This window comes from Callithrix jacchus, chromosome 11, assembly GCF_049354715.1.
Source record: "Callithrix jacchus isolate 240 chromosome 11, calJac240_pri, whole genome shotgun sequence".
Classification (NCBI taxonomy): Eukaryota; Metazoa; Chordata; class Mammalia; order Primates; family Cebidae; genus Callithrix; species Callithrix jacchus.
Window position 1 is genome coordinate 43,048,977 of NC_133512.1, and position 20,169 is coordinate 43,069,145.

The window sequence follows — 20,169 nt, forward strand, 5'->3', positions numbered from 1 at the left end:
TTTAGCTTCTGTAAGGTTACAAGGAAGTGGCTCCCAATATATATTACGACTCTCTAATGGAGTCTCATCTATTAGCCTCATCCCCTTGTTAACTTATTTTGTGGATGCATTAGAATAAATTTTTTTTTTGTCTTTTTTTTTTTTAATTTTTTATTGGATTATAGGTTTTGGGGTACATGAGCAGAGCATGCAAGACAGTTGCGTAGGTACACACATGGCAGTGTGCTTTGCTTTTCTTCAATGCGAATAAAATACCTTGGAATACAACTCGCATTAGAATAAATTTTTAAAAAACAAATCCTGACAGGTCAAAAAAATAGACAATGTATTGATTTTTAATGAAAGTTTGTAAGCCATAAGTTATAAAATGTTCAGCAATTGGTATGTTCTAATGAGAAAATGGTGCTTAGATTACTCAAGACATCTGTGTGTTAGCGGTTTTTAAACTTAAGGGGATTCATCAAATTTATTACCTCTTAATCAATGTCCACCTAATATCTGAACAAATAAAGTGTCACAAGGGTCTTTGTATATTTCTTATGTATAGCCATTAGGCTTACCAATAAACCAGATTATGTTCTATGTAATTTCAAAGATTATCACTGGATATTTTTAAATATCCAGTGTTAGAACAGTTTCCTTAATTGCTAGTGTAGAAATATAGTGTCATTCCTAGAAATGATTAAAATAATTAAAACACTGACCAATTGGGATCAAAGTTACATATCTGCTGATGATTTATGACAATACTTGTTCAACTGGAAAATATATGACTTTTAATAGAAATGACATTTGATATCTGTTCATAATAAGACTAACCGTAATCCTGTTCATAATATTCCTTATTATATAGAATTAAGTCCTTCTTTTATCTATGAACTATCATTTGTTTACCAAGACCTTTTTTCTCTTTCAATTTTGTTTGGTAACTCTCTACAAATGTTGTTCAGAGAGCTTTCATTTTCGGAAGCAATGGACAAATATTTGCTGTGATTGAATAGAATATATATGAAAATGATTTTCATAAAAACTTCTAAAATTATTCTGCTATGTACCATACACTTTAACATATGTTAACATATAACATAAGTATATGGCAACTGCAAAGACAATTAACCTGATATTTGCAGTTCTAGGTTCACTGTTTAGTTTCTGTAAATCCAAGCCTAAAAGATTTAGTTTCTAATCTACACAGGCAAGGGTATGATGATCATGTCACATAGCTAATTCCGTCTCCTGGATTTGTAGCAAAGGACTAAACATAAGTTAGTTTCGCTGAGAACATATATCTTTTTAAAACTGAATAGAGTATAATGTGACATTGTGATCTATAATTTTGTTAGGAAATGAAAACTGTCAATAAAATTTTTAAAATATGGGCAGAATAAAAAACCACTTGTAATTGTCTGTTTCAATGACATAGGGGATCAACGCAGTGTCATATTTGTTGTAAAAACCAGAAAAGAAGCCACTCCTCTTTGTAGTCTGCATGAATTGCAAGATAGTATGAGAGCAATCTGTACAGTGCTTAATAAAAATAAATAATCATTTCCTTTTTAAGAACACAGAAACTACATGGGAAAATTTAGAAATAGTATAGTATTTTGGTAAGGGATAGGAAAACCATAGGTAACTGTTAGCTAATATAATTTTATTAATAAAAGAAAACCTGAGATCTTAGCACAAAATATTGCTATGCTATGCTTTGCTTCTTATTTCAACAGACAGATTTTGAGACTTCTCAGAAAGCCATGAGGAAATAATTTCATTAATATTTTATTCCAAAATTTACATACCAATTTCTCCCTTCAGACAATTTTTCTTTAGTTAGAAATGTTATCACATACTGAAAAAATCATCACTATCCATTAAGTGGATTGTCACAACATTACCAGCTAGCTTTTATAATCTGTCATATTATAATATGTTAGCAAAGTGTAAATTTTGGAATTAATGTCAGTTTGCTGGAGGCATTTAATTATAACCTATAAACTATACATATTTATTGGCCTATGCTTCCATTTTTTTATTTATTATAATTTATACAGTGTCTAGTTCCAAAAATTATTTCAGGTGGCATATTTTAATTATAATTATATTGGCCAGCTTTTACAGAGATGTTCCAGATTTTTCTTCCTCACTCAACAGAGCAGCATGCATAACTGAAAATGGAAGTTGCTTTATTCTTATTCTCAGGGCTCATTGCAAATTATGTGTTTTGCAGAAGTTAATATTATGTGGGCTGGACACCAAACACATCATAGTTCTGAAGACTATAACTTATCCACGGCACTGAGACAGTCTGTCCTCCAGATTTATACTTCCTGGGTAAGTTGTATGAAATGGAATAAACATGGTAGTCTTACTTGTTTTTAAGACTCAGCTAATTCTATTACCTCAAAAAAAAACCCCAAAAACAAAAACAAAAACCTCATAGGAGGTGTTTTACTAAAATGCTTCTCTCTTCTAAGGCCAAATGCTAAAATCTTTCTTTTTCTTCTGTAAGGTCAGGCACACATGAAGCAAATGCTGTTTTCCAACAGAAGTATTTTGTTTGACCTAGAAATTCAACTTAATGCATAAAGCAATGTGTGGCTGTTTTTTTTTTTTTTTTTTAGATGGAGTTTCACTCTTGTTACCCAGGCTGGAGTGCAATGGCGCGATCTCGGCTCACCGCAACCTCCGCCTCCTGGGTTCAGGCAATTCTCCTGCCTCAGCCTCCCGAGTAGCTGGGATCACAGGCACGTGCTACCATGCCCAGCTAATTTTTTGTATTTTGAGTAGAGACAGGGTTTCACCATGTTGACCAGGATGGTCTAGATCTCTTGACCTCGTAATCCACCCACCTCGGACTCCCAAAGTGCTGGGATTATAGGCTTGAGCCACCGCGCCTGGCGGCTGTTTTTTAATTTACTATAACCCAAGAGGAGGATGGATAGAGAAGCCATCTCCATTCAAATATATATAAACAAGGATTTCAGTGAAAACTTAAAAAAATTTTTTTAATGTAATTCTCTAAAATCTACTTGAATACTTTGCTTTTTGTTATCATATTAGATAAATATCATGCTCAAAAAATTTTTGGCTCTAAAATATTCTCACACAAGGAAATGACAAGATTAATGAATACCAGAAATATCTTCTACTTGTAAAGTTCTTTTGTCTCTTGGGGCAACCCTGATCTACTTGATAACATCTCTTTTTTTTGTCATCATCCTTGCTTAGCTCTTTTTGGCTATGAAAATACATAATACCGAAATGTATGTTGAACAGTGAGCTAGAAAGTCAGAGTAACTGATGTATAAAATCAGTAATCATGTATAATTAATATTGGCATGTAAAGTCAAGCTGTTTCTTAACTATAAATTATAATAATGAAACATTTGCAAAATGTTCAAAATACTTTGCGAAGTACTTTTGTTAGATAGCATTTAATGAGTACATTCTATGTGCCAGTCTTCTAAGCTCTCTTTGTATATTGACTTACTTCATTTTCGCAACTGCCTTCATACACAGGAAGTATTACAGCTCTTATTTTAAAATAGTAGAGTTGAGTCTGTAGTTCAGTCACACAACTAGTAAAGGAAAAAGTAGAACTGGAACTCCTGCAGCCTGGCTCCCAGACCCCTGATCTTAATCTCTGTATGCTCTTCTACATGCCTCCATATTGTTTTTCACTTATGTTATCTCTCCTGATCCTTATAAATCAGCCCATGGTTCTCTAGATCAAGTATTATCATTCTCGGGGAACTGAAGAACAGCGAGGTTAATTACATAGCTAGTAAATGATAAAGTCAAGTACTTGAAACCAGATGTGTTATAAGCCATAGAAAAATACACTGGCATGTGTGCTAACCCAAACAGCAGCAGAGGCAAAACAAATCTATAAACCAGAAATGGTACTAATATATTTCCTGGAATGGATCTTAACAGAAATTCACCCTCAAACTTCCACACTGTATACCTGTGTTGATGCTTATAATTCTTTCTCTAGAGCTGCCATAAAAATATACTACTAATTGTGTAGCTTAGAAAAATGGAAATTTTGGGCCGGGTGCGGTGGCTCAAGCCTGTAATCCCAGCACTTTGGGAGGCCGAGGCGGGTGGATCACGAGTTCAACAGATCGAGGCCATCCTGGTCAACATGGTGAAACCCCGTCTCTACTAAAAATACAAAAAATTAGCTCGGCATGGTGGCGTGTGCCTGTAATCCCAGCTACTCGGGAGGCTGAGGCAGGAGAATTGCCTGAACCCAGGAGGCGGAGGTTGCGGTGAGCCGAGATCGCGCCATTGCACTCCAGCCTGGGTAACAAGAGCGAAACTCCGTCTCAAAAAAAAAAAAAAGAAAGAAAGAAAAATGGAAATTTTTTGTCTCAGAGTTCTGAATGCCAGAAGTCAAATCAAAATCAAGTTATTACCAGGGCAATGCTCCTCTAAAGGCACCAGGAAAGGATCTTTTCTGGTTTTCTGTCTTAGGTTCTGGTTCTTCCTAGGCTAATGACAATGTAGTTTATATTTTCACATGGCGTTCTTCCTGTTCCTTTGTCTACATTTCCTTTTTAGGAGGATATCAGGCATATCGGTCTAGAGACTTGCCATACTCCAGCACGACCACATCTTAACTAATTACTTTTACAACACCGTTTCCAAATTAAGGTCACATTTAGTGTGCATTAGGGCTCAGATTTCATCATGTGAATTTGGGTTGGGAAGGCACTATTCAATTAAAGAAACACTTCTAAGCAATAGACATGAAAAGGGAATAAGTATATATTCATAACCTATAGTTTATGCTGGAACTCTGGATGATTAGATACAAACAAAATCGCTGCCTATTTTACAGCTGCACAGTTTAAGACTGGACTAAGGCTTCAGAGCAGTTAATGGAGGGAAAACCAGGCCCTATGATGGAGGAAAGTGGTACTGTCCATCCTCCCTTCTTAAAAAATGGCTGCATTAAAACAGCTTGTTTATTGTCCTGTACAAAAGGCTGACTATATAGGCTGAATATATGGCTGATTAAAATTACAATCTCCAAAATCTTTACTCTCTTCTGACTTACATATTTCTCTTTTATGAAAGATAACTGAAATCTCCAGTATTTGCAGTTTGAGAGACCAAGACTCCAAGAAAGGAAGTAGCTGCATTCGAAGTTGCTCTAGGGAAATCAAGCAGTTAGTTAATTAATACCTGAGGAATTATTATCAGAGCATCATTGACTTCAGAACTAGAAGAGATCTTGGAGATGATATATTTAAGTCATCTATTATCAAAGCTATAAATATGAATCTTAAAGGAGCCCACCACATCAGCATTGGACAAGGCCAGGTTGGAGCTTGAGTCCAGTTTATTGTAATCTCTATCTTGGGTTTCTCTCATGGTCCTTTTTACTATTAAGTCAATGCACCCAAGGTAACAAAGCAGCAAAAATCTATGTGAAATGAGGCTCACACTTGTTTTATCGCCATAATAATTTTTCTTTACAAACCGATGCCACATTGTTAGAGGCAAAAAAATGTGCTGAATAAGGAAATGAACATTGAGAATTCATGACAAGCTGCTAAATATTTTTGGAGGGAGAATGGGGGGACGTTCATGGTGGGAAATTAGATATAGGGTTTGTAAGTCAGCTTGGATTCTTTTTTTTTTTCTTATTTTTTTATTGCATTTTAGGTTTTGGGGTACATGTGCAGAGCATGCAATACAGTTGCATAGGTACACACATGGCAGTGTGTTCTGTTTGCTTTCACCCCTTCACCCACATTTGGCATTTCTCCCCACAGCCTGGATTCTTGACTAGCATTTTTAGGTCCCTTGGAAGAAAGGAGAGATGTTTTAAGGGGCTGTGATGGTTAAAGGTTTGTAAGAGGACTTTCCAGACATCAAAATTATTAAGCGAACTTCAGGTCTCTTCATTTTTCTTGAATCATTTGTTAAGATTCTCCTCACCAACATTGATATATAAGGTCTATAATTTTGCAGTTACCAAGGTAACAATATATTTTAGAACAAATAATAAATGGGCCACATATTTGAAAAGAAAATTGATTTGTGAAATGAAATGTGAAATTAGCTCAAAGTATATTTCTTCTGTATTACTATGAAAATTAGAGCAGCAGAACTTTTAAAGAAGTTACAGATAAAAATTCAACTTTCTAGAATTTCTAATGATATTATTTGCATTTTAAGCCAATTTTAAGCTTACCCACCAAAAAGGAGGGCTATTGATAGAATGCCGTTTTAAGTGAGATTTCTTTGCTGTACACTGCAATATGTGGTTTTGTATGCCACTTCAATCTTTGATTACATATCTTGCTATAATGTTTTAAGAATGAAGCTTTATCCAATTTGCTAATAATAAAATGTGTTTAAACTCGTGGATGTTATATAAAACATAACAGTGTCAGGATTACAACTTCATTTTTTCTGACATTATGAAGTACCTGCATGCTGCAATTCAGCATTTAAGGAAGAGCCACTATAGTGCTTGAAAAGGAAAATACTGCGTCTGGATGGAACTCTAAAACAGAAAAGAATATCAGGCATTAAACATACAAAATCCTGACTAGTGAAATCTAAATAGAGTGTGGAATTCAGTTAATGCTAATGTACCTGTGGGTTTCTTAGTTGTGGCAAATGCAGAATAACAATGTGTTAGCAATAGAGGAAACCAAGTGAAGGATATATGAGGACACTTTCAGAAGAGTGATACTTGCAACATTTCTGAAAACACTAAACTATTATAAAATAAATAGTTTACTAAAAAACACAACTACATGTACAATGTGTACATGTTTATACTTGGAGCCACTATACATTATATATTTACCATAGAAAAAATGTTAGAGTGAGCCATCAACAACAGACATTGCTTCCTGGGAATCCTAGAGTATTATAAAGAACAATAAATGTATCAGCCAATATTACTCTTAATTGAATATTATCATAAAGAAACTCCTCATTTTATCCCAGCACTTTGGAGTACAAGGCGGGTGGATCACGAGGTCAAGAGATTGAGACCATCCTGGCCAACATGGTGAAACCCCATCTGTACTAAAAAGAAATACAAAAATTAGCCAGGTGTAGTACTGTGTGCCTACAGCTGCAGCTACTTGGGAGACTGAGGCAGGAGAATCGCTTGAACCCAGGAGGCGGAGGTTGCAGTGAGATGAGGTTACACTATTGCACTCCATCCTGGCAACAAAGCAAGATTCCATCTCAAAAAGAAAAAAAAAAAAAAAGAAAGAGAGAGACAAACTCTTTAGTTTTTCATTTTTTGGCCCTCAACCTATCACCCATTGTTTCTTTTTCAGACCACCACTCTAATAAAGCTAAATCTGCCTATAGTTTAGAGAAAGAAATATAATAGACTCCTTATTACATGTAGAGCTAGTCAAAACTTGGTGCCATCTCTCCAATTTAGTCTTCCACACACCCCATTGTCATCCCATCTACAATTTAATGATTTTCACTTCTCTCAATCTACCGCGCCATAATGCGTTGCTATTTCTTTGCATATGCCATGTCCTCTGCCTGGAAAGATATTTTCCATTTACCTCTGATTGTTCTATCCTTCAATTTTTTTTTTTTTTTAAATAAAGAATCTCACTCTCTCGCCCAGGATGGAGCGCAGTGGTGTGATCTTGACTCACTGCAACCACCACCTCCCAGGTTCAAGCAATTCTTTTCTCTGCTTGCAGAGTAGCTGGGATTACAGGAGAGCACCACCATACCCAATTAATTTTTTGTGTATTTTGGAGAGACAAGGTTTCACCATGTTGCCTAGGCTGGTCTCCAACTCCTGGCCTCAAGTGAGTCACTCACCTTGGCCTCCCAAAGTGCTGGGATTATAAGCATAAGCCACTATGCCCTGGGAAGATTTTGTTCTTTTCTTGGTTCCATAAAACCCTTGCATTTATCTATTGTAATACTTGACACTTTTCATTATTGCTATTTATGTTGGCCTATAAACTTTGAGAGAAATGAGTCTATTTATTTTTCACTGCTGTATAGCTAGTATATGTAAGTATCTACTACAGAATAAGTGATTAACAAATGTATGTTTCAGAAATGAATGAAATAAAAAGTATTGTAGTTGTCAAAATAAATTTGGCAATGGAAATATTTCTGCTAAATTAACTAGGCTCAGGCCAATGTGAAACTAATAAAGGGTACAATTTATGAAATAATTTAAATTTGCCATTTATTTAAATATTTTTATTTAACATACCATCCAAAAATTAGAGCATAGGATATATTATTTATTTACCTTTGCAATTAAATATGTTTGAACATATTTGTTTCATCTATAAAGCTAGTATTGAACAGAAAATAGTGAGCTACCTGCCTTCAAAGAATTTAGTATTTCTCTCAAAAGCATAATAAATTAATGACAAATACACTTAATTTAAATTACTAGAGTGAGTGACTTTTTACCTCTGTCATATCTCTCCACCTTTAAAATTGCTTTTTTCTCTAGGTTGGTATTGAGATTAATTTTATAAGATTTAGCATAATATGTCTATAACATATTAGCAACCCTAAAAAAGGTAAATTTTATCCACCATCAGAGAAAGAAATACAATTATGCTGGATGTGATGGTTCATGCTTCTATTTCTAGTACTTTGGGAGGCTGAGGCAGGTAGATCACTTGAGCCCAGGAGTTCAAGGCCAGCCAGGGCAATATTGCAAGATGTAGTCCCAGCTTCTCAGGAAGCTGAGTGAGATGTTAGGATCACTTGGGAGCTCAAGGCTCCATTTGTTCATGACGGCTCCACTGCATTCCAGCCTGATGACAGAGCAAGACCCTCTTTCAAAAAGAAAGAAAGAAAGAGAGAGAGAGAAAGAGAGAAAGGAAGGAAGGAAGGGAAGAAAAGAAAAGAAATACAATTATAGCATCAAATTATGAAAATCTCATTAAAACCATTTTATTATCATATATAGGGAATACACAAATCGATGATATTATTTTTGAGCATAATAATTTAAAAATATATTCATTATATTTAGAAGACAGTAAAGAGCAATTGACTAGAAATAAAGAAAATTCCCATGCTAGCTTAGTTATTTATTGACTTTGCTAATTTGAACCAATCAATTAATGTTTGAGTCTCACTGATTTTGCATATGAAGTAGACCTCTTAATATTTACTCTGCCTTCTCATGCAGTTATTTTGAAGATAACTTTAAATTATGACTGTGGAAATTCTCTGCTATATATCAAGTATGATTCTTATGTATGACATTATTTTTATATTACATATAAGACTACAGAGAAACCTTAGTGAAATCTCAGATCTTTTTATTACATTGTACTCCCTGCCAAACTACATAAGCAAAGACTGTTTTTCGATAGGTGGGAGTTGGAGTTATATAAAGACAAATGTGAACAAATAAAGATATAAGAAACTAACAACGTTGATGTAATGCATTTGAATGCACTGGGGATAAATTCTCATAACTCTTTGTCACAGAAGGAAAGCATGCATTAAGCCCCCATGAAGTAAAGAAACAAAACTTCTCTCAGAACTTTGCTTCAGAACTCCAAGGCATTACTTCTTCACCCTCGACCACCATTTAAAGATGACTAATAAGACAAAGTTTGTGTCCATTAAAGAAATGAGGCTCTTGGATAGTTTGAATCATTGCTAGTATCAAAGACTAAAGCAAGCGTGTGTCAGAAAAATGGAATTAATTATTCTGTAGCTAACAGAAACACTCGAAGTCATTTTGGAATTTGGTGAAAAATAAAATTATTCTCTGATTTTCACTGTTTTTCTCTACAGAGATTTAATAGTCATTTGCAGTCCTTGTAATGAAGCATAAACAATGGGAAACAAATTGAGTTCTATCTAAGGCTGTATTGTCTTATTGCCACATATTTAAAATATTTAAGTGGTTAAAAATTTAACCTCCTTTATGGGTTGTGTTCTATTTTGATAGTGCATTACTCAGTTTTTTCCATTCCTACTTTTGACTAGCAGGGCCAATCATGGTGGCAGAGGTTGGGGATATAAAGATTAGTAAGAAATGAGCCTGTGTCCTCAAGGTGATTGTTTTCCTTGGAGTGAATCATGTAAGTGAACAGCCATTGCCACAAATTTTGAAGGTTTTAGAGAGATGTGTTTTCACTGAGAACTGCTATGGGTCAAGATAAACTTCATAGAAGAAATAAAGCTTGAATCAAATCTGTAATGAATAAAATTCTGCAGTGGAGAAGGTTGTAGATAGAAATTATGTAGAAGGACAACATCTGTAAAAACATGAAATTATAGAAAAATTTAATAAATTTAAGGAATAGCAGGAAAAATGTATTGCATGGGTATTGACTTCCTGGGGCTGCTGTAACAAAGTAACCATAGCTAGGTGGTTTAGAACAACAGAAATTTATTAACTTACAATCCTGAAAGCTGGAAGGCCTACATCAAGGTGGCAGCAGTGTTAGTTCCTTCTCAGGGCTGTGAGGGAGAATCCATTCCATGGCTCCCACCATGATTCTGGTGGTTTGCAGAATGCTTTGGCATTCCTTTGCTTGAGGATGCATCACTGAAATTTCCACCTTCACCTTCATGTGGCATTCTCCCTGTGTGCATGTCTGGCTCTGTGTCTAAATTTCCCCTTTATATAAGACCAGTCCTCCTGGATTAGGGCCCACCTAATGAATTCATTTTAACTTGATTACCTCTGTAAAGATGTAATTTCCAAATAAGATCACATTCTGAGGTACTGGGTGCCAGGCTGTCACATATCATTTTAGTGAAAATCAACTCATAACAGTATGAGTGTGGCTAGAATATGGGATGCGTAACATGGTGGAATGGGGAAAAAAGGAAGTGGTTAAATGCCTAGAAATGGGAACAGAAAGATGGGCATAGGTCACTTAAAGATAAGGACTTTCTAAATAGAAACACAAACTCTTATTTCAAAATAAAATCTAAGTAGCTATGTCTTAAGGACAGAGATCAACACTTTCTATCTATAATCAGATAATTTTGATCTGTGTCATTACCAATCACAGACTTAAGGAATGTGACACCTGTTATTTGATTCTTCAATTTTCAGTTTCTCAATTCTGATGAAATTTTTTTAATTGCTTTTTCTTTAGTATTATAAAAATAAATGAAAATCATAGAAATATGTACATTAATAATGTTAATGAAATGTTTTTGAACTATTAAAATAGATGTAAATTCTGGAGTTCTAAAGTTACCTTTTTATTTTTTTAAAAGTAATTATGTGTTTACTGTTTAGCCATTTGCTTAGCAGCATACTTGTGGAATACTTTACTCTCTCACCTCCTACAGTTTGTGCTTGTCATTGCCTCCTGACTACTTACCTTGTCCAACCTAAGATGACTGTTTTCCATGACTCTGCAAAGCACAGTCTGCATCCTCTGCTGAAATCCTCTGCTTTGACATCTTCAGGCAATGAGTAAATCCCATCATCTACCCTTTTCACTCCCACATCCAGATTGCTGAGTGCTGTAGTCTTTCTCTAGCACCAAGTCATTAGTTCGACGCCCTTTCACATATAGATTCAGATCCAGCTGACCCCTAAACACGGTGCCATGAACTGGAGACTGCTCTATTTTCTCCTTTTTACCTTGTTTAAAGGCACCTTGGAGAAACTCTTTAGAATTTCTTGGTCTCCTTAAGATCTCATCCCCACTATTGCTTCTTAAACATATTTAAAACGTCACAGAGAAATGTGAGGTGTTGTTTTTTTTTTTTTTGCAGTTTTCCTTCTCTAATCTTCCCTGTTCATACATCTTCAATTAAACTCATGAACTCACAAATAAACCTGCATTCTTACCTCTAGTTTTACAGAAAGCGTTCACCTCTCTTCAGTTGGTCTAATCCTTAGGTTAGTGACATTGCTTTTACCTTATGTTTTTTCTCTTGAACTTTCTCCTATCAACTACTCTTGACATTTTCTCTCTTCCTTTCAACTGGCTACTTCTGAATCCACCATAAACATAATCATGTCTCTGTCATTAAAAAAATAAACAGGTAATATTTTTTCACTCATCCATTGTTTTATTCTAGGAATACATCCAGCTGTCTCAGAGAAACACTGAAGTAATCCCTCCTTTCATTTTGTTACCTCCTCTGGCTGATTCTTACACTTACTAACTTGGGTTTGTGAGTTTGAGGTCTGCATTCCAGGCCTACTGTTCTACTGTTTCATACCTGCAAATTCTGTGTCACTTCTTTTTTTTTTTTTCAGTTCCTATCTCACTTGGACACTAACTGGGAGTCTTCTCTTTTCTCTCTCTTAAAAATTACTCATCATCACTGATGATGCTAGCTACTATATCTTTCCCACCTCTGAGACTGTCCTGTTTCAGCCTAATTTACTGCCACTCTTTCTGACTGCTCATAGAGTTGCATCTTTGGCTATCTTCCCACTGTGGACAGATCTATCAGCTAAATAAAATGGATATTTGCATGACACCCATATCAACAAGTTCAACCGAGAGACTTCCTGATTCCCTGAGATGTAATTCCAGACAGGCATTTCCAAAAACTTACTCAACAGCTTCTTGGAAATATACCTCATAGATCCCAACACAACATTCCCCAAGTTGAACTTTACAACCTACTCTTTCTCCTGTTGACTTTGTTGGTGAACAATATCACCAACACACAAGCCAGAAATCTGGGTGTCTTCTGACACTGCTATATACCTCTCAACTCCTATGTTTGAATGACTGCCAAATCCTTAAATCTGTTGCATGTATTTTACCTCTCCATCCCCATGGCTACTGCTGTGAAAATCACTTTTCTCTGGGCTATTGAAATGGGTTCCAAACATATTTTTTTATATTTTCTATTTCTTACATGCTTTAGGATGTGGTTTCCTCATACCCAGTCTTCTTGAAATGGCTCCCTTCCTTGGTTTAGCCCGTCTGAATTGTTTTTCTTGTTGGCTGTGGCGAGTCACAGACATACTGAAGACTCCCTGAGGAAGGCCATCAATTGCTTCTTTAGAGAAATGCACACTCTCCCATGCACACAGGCTCACACATTGTTATAGTGGCATGAGGGGATTCATGGATTCCATGGTCTGACAAGGAAGCTGGTGGGCCAACCTGATTTCTAGTCACACTACTCTCCAACACCTTCTGCAACACCAAATATGTAGAGTTACCCCTAATGCTATGTTGTGAGAAATGTTTTTTTTTTTTTGAAAGAGAAGAAAGAAAGAAAAGAAGAAAGAAAAAAGAGAAAGAAAGAAAAAGAATGAAAGAGAGAAAGAAAGAGGAAGAGAAAGAGGGAGAGAGAATGGGAGTGTTGCTTTATTGCCCAGGCTAGAATGCAGTCTAAAAAATGGGTATTAAAAACCTCTTTTATGCCAATAAAATGTGCTTAACAATGGAGACAGGAAGGAATAAGGGAGGAAAATAACAAACAAGCAGCCTACCAATATTTCATTTAAACCTGTGAAATGCTATGCAATTGCTGAGGAGTGATTTACTTCCAATTATGTGGTCACTTTTAGAATAGGTGTGATGTGATACTGAGAAAAATGTACGTTTTGTGGATTTGGGGTGGGGAGTTCTGTAAATGTTTATTAAGATTACTTGTTCCAGGTCTGAGTTCAAGTCCTGGATAGCCATGTTGTGTCTTGCTTCATGATAATGCCTCACACAACCCCTGCTTGCCACATTCACTTAGTAAAAGAGTAAAATACTCTCATTTTCTGTCTGTTAGCCTCAGATCACCTTCAGGAATATACTTATTCTTTCCTCAAACCTATAGATCTGGTTGTTTCTTCCATCATAGCCCTGTTATATATGACTTCTATAAGACAATAAAATAAGCTAGGGCAGACATTGTGATTTAAAGCTAAAGAAACAGATTCAGAATGACATGGGCTTGAAGACATGGTAGATTTGGATGTATTTGGTAAAAGGCACAATGTACCTAATCCAGCTACCAAGTTACTCTGAGTTTGAGGAAGGAGAAATTTCTTCAATCAAGTTAGTACCGTGTAAAGATTTATAACAGAAGTGGCCTTTAAATTGGTTTTATAAGCTATATAGGATTTGGAAATGCAAAGTTTGTAGGTGGAGAAGAAAAGTGAGAATTCTCCTACCTGGACCACACTTACTAAGCTACTTTTAATCGTAAAAATTAGAACCTTGCTGTGTCATTAGATTCTTTTTCTAGCAGTGTATTAATCATAAGACATTATCACTCGTGTGATTCAAGTGAATCATTTCCTCACCTATATTTTTATTTTTTGTTAGAAATAAGATATTTTGGAATTCACAGTGAGCTTCTTTTTCCTTTGGTGAGTTTCTTATTATATTTACTGATATGTAATATTAAGCACATTGTTTCATAAAATGAGTTTTCAGAAAATCTAATCCTATGGAAAACTCATCAAGAAAGTATTCTGTGTGCTAATAGATTTGTGATTCACATTAGAATTGTTAAAGCTCTTAAAAGACCTCTTAAAGAGGCCTCACTTGTTTAATTTACCACTTCACTACTTATTTGGTCTTATCACTGCTTTTTCCATAATAGCTGTTACTATGTCAAGGGATGACTTCTCCACACATTGGGAAATTATAATGAACTATAAATATTAATCTGCTGTGCATAGTCTTTCCCAATAGAACTACTTATTAAACATCCAAAATAAGTTGTTATATAGATATATATTTTTTCACTTCTCAAGGAGGATATTCCGAAATACCTCTTAACTTAGAGGACTTATATATAGGCCATATATGTTTTGCAAGTATTTGCTATTTACCTATTGGGAGATAATTGTTTTAATATATTATGCAACAATCAAATCATAGTAGCACAGATCTTTTGGAACAAAAAGGGTAACTATATTTTAAATGGTCTTCTCCTCCACCACTAATTTCAGAAACCTGAAGTCTAGAGAACCTTAAGATCTTAGTGAATATCATGGAGTGAGTCTATAGTGGAACCATGGACTAAATATTGATCTCTTGAATAAAAGCTCAGTATTCTTTTCCTCATGAATCTAATCCATTGCTTAATAATCCATTTATATAAACAAATTCTACCTATGATGACAGTTGAGGTTGTTTTGTAACAAGTTTCAAAACAAGGACTAGATATGTTTTAAATACATAATCATTGCTAAACATCCTTGAAATGACATTTTGCAAAATTGAGAACAAAAGTTGTAAAATAATTTTAAAATGAAATTATAACATGCGGAACAAATGTTTTTAAAACATCCAGTCTTTCAGAAGCATAAACTCTGTGAAATCAGAAACGGAAAGTGAAAGTCAGATTCATTGTATTCTTATTTGGTTAGTCTCTCATTTAATAAAACATTTCCTTCCAACATGAAACCACTCTTGGGGATCAAAGTCATTAGCAGAACAAACGGATCATGCTCCTTAGTTAATTCTAACCAGTTCTGTGGTTTAATCATAAGTTGTTTTTCCAAGGCAGAAGCATTTCTGTTTATTAGGTAATATGGACTTTTAAAATTCATTTTCACTATAGTACCTTCTTCCTAAGAACTGTGAATAAATTAAGAGATATGATGCCTTCAATCAACCATGTAAAAACAAAGTTAATAGAAAAAATATATACTGTCTTCTCCTTATATGAAATTACTTTCTTTTATTATAATTTCATATTATTGCTGAAAATGCCAGTTAATACAGAATTTGGGGGCTGTCAAAGGTATAAAGTCATCCATTCCTATACTTTTTAACATAGAGTATTTGTGTGTATATAAAAAAAAATCTCTTTAATGCCAGAAAATGCTTCCAACTTTTTCAAAATTAAAGAAATCACACAGAACATATAATATTTTAACTAGACAATATTAAATGCAAAATTGAAGTCCAGTGGCCTTAGCTCCAACATGTCTATAACTATATCACCATGTGGAAAATTAATGTTGCAAAGTAAACATGGCAATAAAATATACAGTATGTAGAATAAGATATATTTGCTGAAGAAATATACACTCAGAAAATTGAATTATTAACAAAGCATTGAGAAATCATATATGCAGATTAATTTTCTTAAAATTTTATCTTTCAGATTTTCTACTCTCCCCTGGCCCTCTTCATACCACCTTCAGTATACGCTGTTCATCTTCAGTTCAATCTTCTTTACCAATTTTGGATCCATACAGAGGTAAAATTTTTCTTAATCTTTGTAAGTTTTATACCTAAACAGCCTGAAGCAATGTCCTGGAAATCCACTAGCAGCTGATTTATTGTGTAAGAAAAATCTTTGTCTGCCTTTTTTAAGCAGAAACATCTGTTCATTTTTATTCCTTTTTACAGAATATATATTGCAAAGTTTATAAGAAGCAATGAGGCCAGTTGGTCTCAATTAAATAAAACAATTTTTTGAACTATTAAGTACCAAAACATTTTAATACTATATTCAATACAATATCTTCCTGTATTACAGTTTATTAAACATTATTTACCAAGAGATGTTGAAATTCATTTTAATTTAGAGATATAAATTTGTATATGTGTATATATAAATGTATCTGTAATCTGTTGGAACTCTTCTGAAACTTCCTAGAAAATTGTATAGAAATTATGAAAATAATTTTTGATTGGAAAACTTGCTCTAACTACAGAGTTTGCATTTTATTTAAAGTTGTCCCACGTATTGTTAGTTTTTTTCCCCCCAAAAATGAAGAAATACAATTTTGGAGTCTTCTGTGGCATGTCAAATCGTCAGACCTGAATATTTGCAGATAGGTTATTAAGCAGCTGATTGGTTTATGAACATTTGTACAAATCCTATTGCTAAAATATCAAAAATCCAAGACCCAGAAAAATTCTTACCTATACACACAAGCGCTCCTTTAGGCATTTGTTATTTATTGGAAGCCTTTGGAAGTTACTATAGGAAGCATGTTGACAGGTTTTGAACTGGTTGAACAACACTACAAATCACAGCTGCATTATATGTGAAACCTTGATACAACAAAGTCCATTATTCCATTAACCCGCAGTATTTTATGCTACCGATTTACTTGGAATAAAGAGACTGTTACTATGACTTTGGACATATGTAGCGTTATTTGAAGATCTATCATGAAATAGTATTGTGTTTTATGATACTTGACATACATCAAGCACTCAGTACTACAACCATCTGAAAGAGTTGTTGTGGCCAATTCTGACTCTAGAGGTCAAAGACCAAATTTGTTTAAATCAGTAGAGGGAAGCTTTCTGATGATTTACATGGAGGGGTTAAGGGAGAATTACATTTTATAGCAGCTCTGCTCCAGGTCACGCCATGTGTTCGGTCAGGTATTAGTTTGGATTCAGAACAATAGTGCCTCAGTCACTTTCCCCCTCTTCCTTTGTCCCTCCAAGAGGACCACGAGATAGGCTTGAGCTCCATTTCGTGAAGTTAAGCAACAGTGGAGAAAAGCCACTGGTGAGACTCATTCCTGTTCGCTAAGAACCTCCAAGTGGCTTCATTTCCACTTCAAAAGCAATGCTTAGAACCTCTCCTTTGTGTTACACTTTATGCTTTTCAACATGCTTTACTATGTATGGGTTTCTACAGTTGAACTGCATGGGAGACAAGAACACTTCTTCTTAAATTCATGGTTTCAATATTGGAAAATTATATTACTAACCATGAAAACATTTCTGAAATATTTCTCAACTGTGCAGTTCCATTAGTTTATTATATACAACATAAGATAGTTTGTTTACAAATAGTAGAATTATTGAGGAAGGAGAGCCAAGAGATTGGACACTGTGACTGGAGAGAAAGACAAATGGTATAGAGGACACGAGTGGGGAGAAGTGTTAAGTATTTTTTAAAAATTATTTTTATCATTTACTTGTCTTGCTTTTCAATAAAGAATTAATACACAGATTAATAAGTAAAAATACTAAAAACTAAAAACAGCAGGCTTTAGTCTGGAAAAATACTCACTTTATGTTTTTCTGTACTGTGAATTGTGTGAACCCCTTTAGGTACATGCATACTGTTTAATATCAGGCATCATGCTTGGATCTCCATTGATAGAAATGATATGCGAGCTGTAGAGCTGACAATGTTAGCCAAAGAGCACTGTACATTCCTGAATAGAGTTTCATCCTTACAATTGTTTCACTTCTCCTTACAGCCATAAAAATCAGTTCTCACTAAAAGGGGAATATGAGCTTAAGAATATATTGATCTTTTTGAAAGTGAAGAAAATTCAGATCTCTTAAAATCAATCACATTAGAATAACAGGAAGGAAGAAAACCTAAAATCACAGTTTTGAAAGACTACAGAAGAAAAAATAGGCCATAAAACACACTCAATATTTTATTGAAATTTTCTGTTTACTTTTGAGTTATTTTGATAAATGCACAAAGTCTAGGCCAGGCACAGTGGCTTTATGCCTGTAATCCCTGAAGTGTGGCAAATCACCTGAGGTCAGGAGTACAACACCAGCCTCGTCATGCTAAAACCTTACCTCTACTAACAATACAAAAATTAGCTGGGAGTGGTGGTGCACACCTGTAGTTCCAGCTACTTGGAATGTTAAGGTGGAATAATTGCTTGAACCTGGGAGGTGGTTGTTACAGTGAGTCAACATCCTGCCACTGCACTCCAGCCTGGGTGACAGAGTGAGACTCCTTCTCAGAAAAGAAAAGAAAAGAAAGAAAGAAAGAAAGAAAGAAAGAAAGAAAGAAAGAAAGAAAGAAAGAGAGAGAGAGAGGGAGGGAGGGAGGGAGGGAGGGAGGGAGGGAGGGAGGGAGGGAGGGAGGGAGGAAGGAAGGAAGGAAGGAAGGAAGGAAGGAAGGAAGGAAGGAAGGAAGGAGAGAGAAAAGGAAGGAAGGAAGGAAGAAAGAAAAAGAAAAGATAATCAAAGAAACAAAATCTATCACCATCCTCTTTTTTTGAAAGTTATAAAATATTTGGCTTAAAACTCTACTCTGTTGCTTAATTTTTGTGACTATATTTTTGTTTATGTATTGTTCATGGATCTAAAGTCTACAGCACATATTCAGTTATACTTTTTTCTCGTGAATTCACTAAAGACAGTAAGAAAACCTTGTTATTTAATACATGTTTTTAACTTAGAACTGTGGAATGTTTTAAGTATTTTTTGAGATATCGGGTGTTATTTTGATGTCAGCTGAATTTACACAGTACAGTAGCAATCATATAATGATACTATTACCCTATTATCTTTGTTTTTTCTTGAATTTATTGTTGTTGTTTATGTATATATCATATGATGCTTGAGAAGAGAAATGTGGCAGAGAAACAACTTAATTATTTGATATTGAAGATTTGAAACATCTGATTAAATGATTTTTATAGTGCTAAACTGAAACCTCTAAAGGAAACATTATGCCAATATTACAAATACAAGGAGTGATCTCTTTGTATACCAATATAGATAGACCTCCAAATAAATCAAGGTACATAACAAAATATAGCAGATCCTAATATTTATTTTAAAAGGTGGGAAAACAACTATATATTTTTTATATTCAGTTATGCATAAAATGTTCAGAGAAAGACACTATGGGTAGCCCATGGTTTTCCTGTGGGGAGCAGTGTATGAGATGGCTGAGAGATGAGGATCAGAGTGAGACACTAACATTAATTTTATTCATTCTAATTTGGGTGAGGAGTAATCTCTCTGCAGTATTATTTCTCTAATAATTAATGATGCTGAACAACTTCTCATGTATTTATTGGATGTTGCTTCATTTATTTGCTTTAATGAACTGTCTATTCAAGGTCTTGCCTACATTTTATTGGGTTGTTTGCCTAATTGATTTACCTGGATTGCTTATAGACTCAGGAGACAAATATTATGTCAGACACATGTATTAAAAATATTCCCTTGGCCTGGTGCAGTGGCTCATGCCTGTAATCCCAGCACTTTGGGAGGCCAAGGTGGGTGGATCACAAGGTCCAGAGATGGAGACCACCCTGGCTAACACACTGAAACCCCATCCCTAATAAAAATACAAAAATATTTGCCAGGCATGGTGGTGGGTGCCTTTAATCCCAGCTACTCGGGAGGCTGAGGCAGGAGAATCGCTTGACTCCAGGAGGTAGAGGTTGCAGTGAGCCGAGATCACACCACTGCACCCCACCCTGGGCAACAGAGCAAGACTCCATTCCATCTCAAAAAAAAAATCCTCAATTTGGAACATGTGATTTTATTT

General features: G+C 34.9%; 1 protein-coding gene across 6 annotated transcripts in view; it reads left to right on the top strand.

Moving 5' to 3' along the window:
- The window catches only part of AGMO (alkylglycerol monooxygenase), a 356,235-nt gene that overhangs the window by 125,178 nt on the left and 210,888 nt on the right, over nt 1–20,169 (top strand). For all 6 annotated transcript variants that reach the window (XM_078342639.1, XM_002751549.8, XM_054237221.2 and 3 more), the window contains exons 4-5: nt 2,225–2,328; nt 16,048–16,143. In XM_078342639.1, the coding sequence (XP_078198765.1) occupies nt 2,225–2,328; nt 16,048–16,143 (200 nt within the window). The remainder of the gene's footprint in view (nt 1–2,224; nt 2,329–16,047; nt 16,144–20,169) is intronic.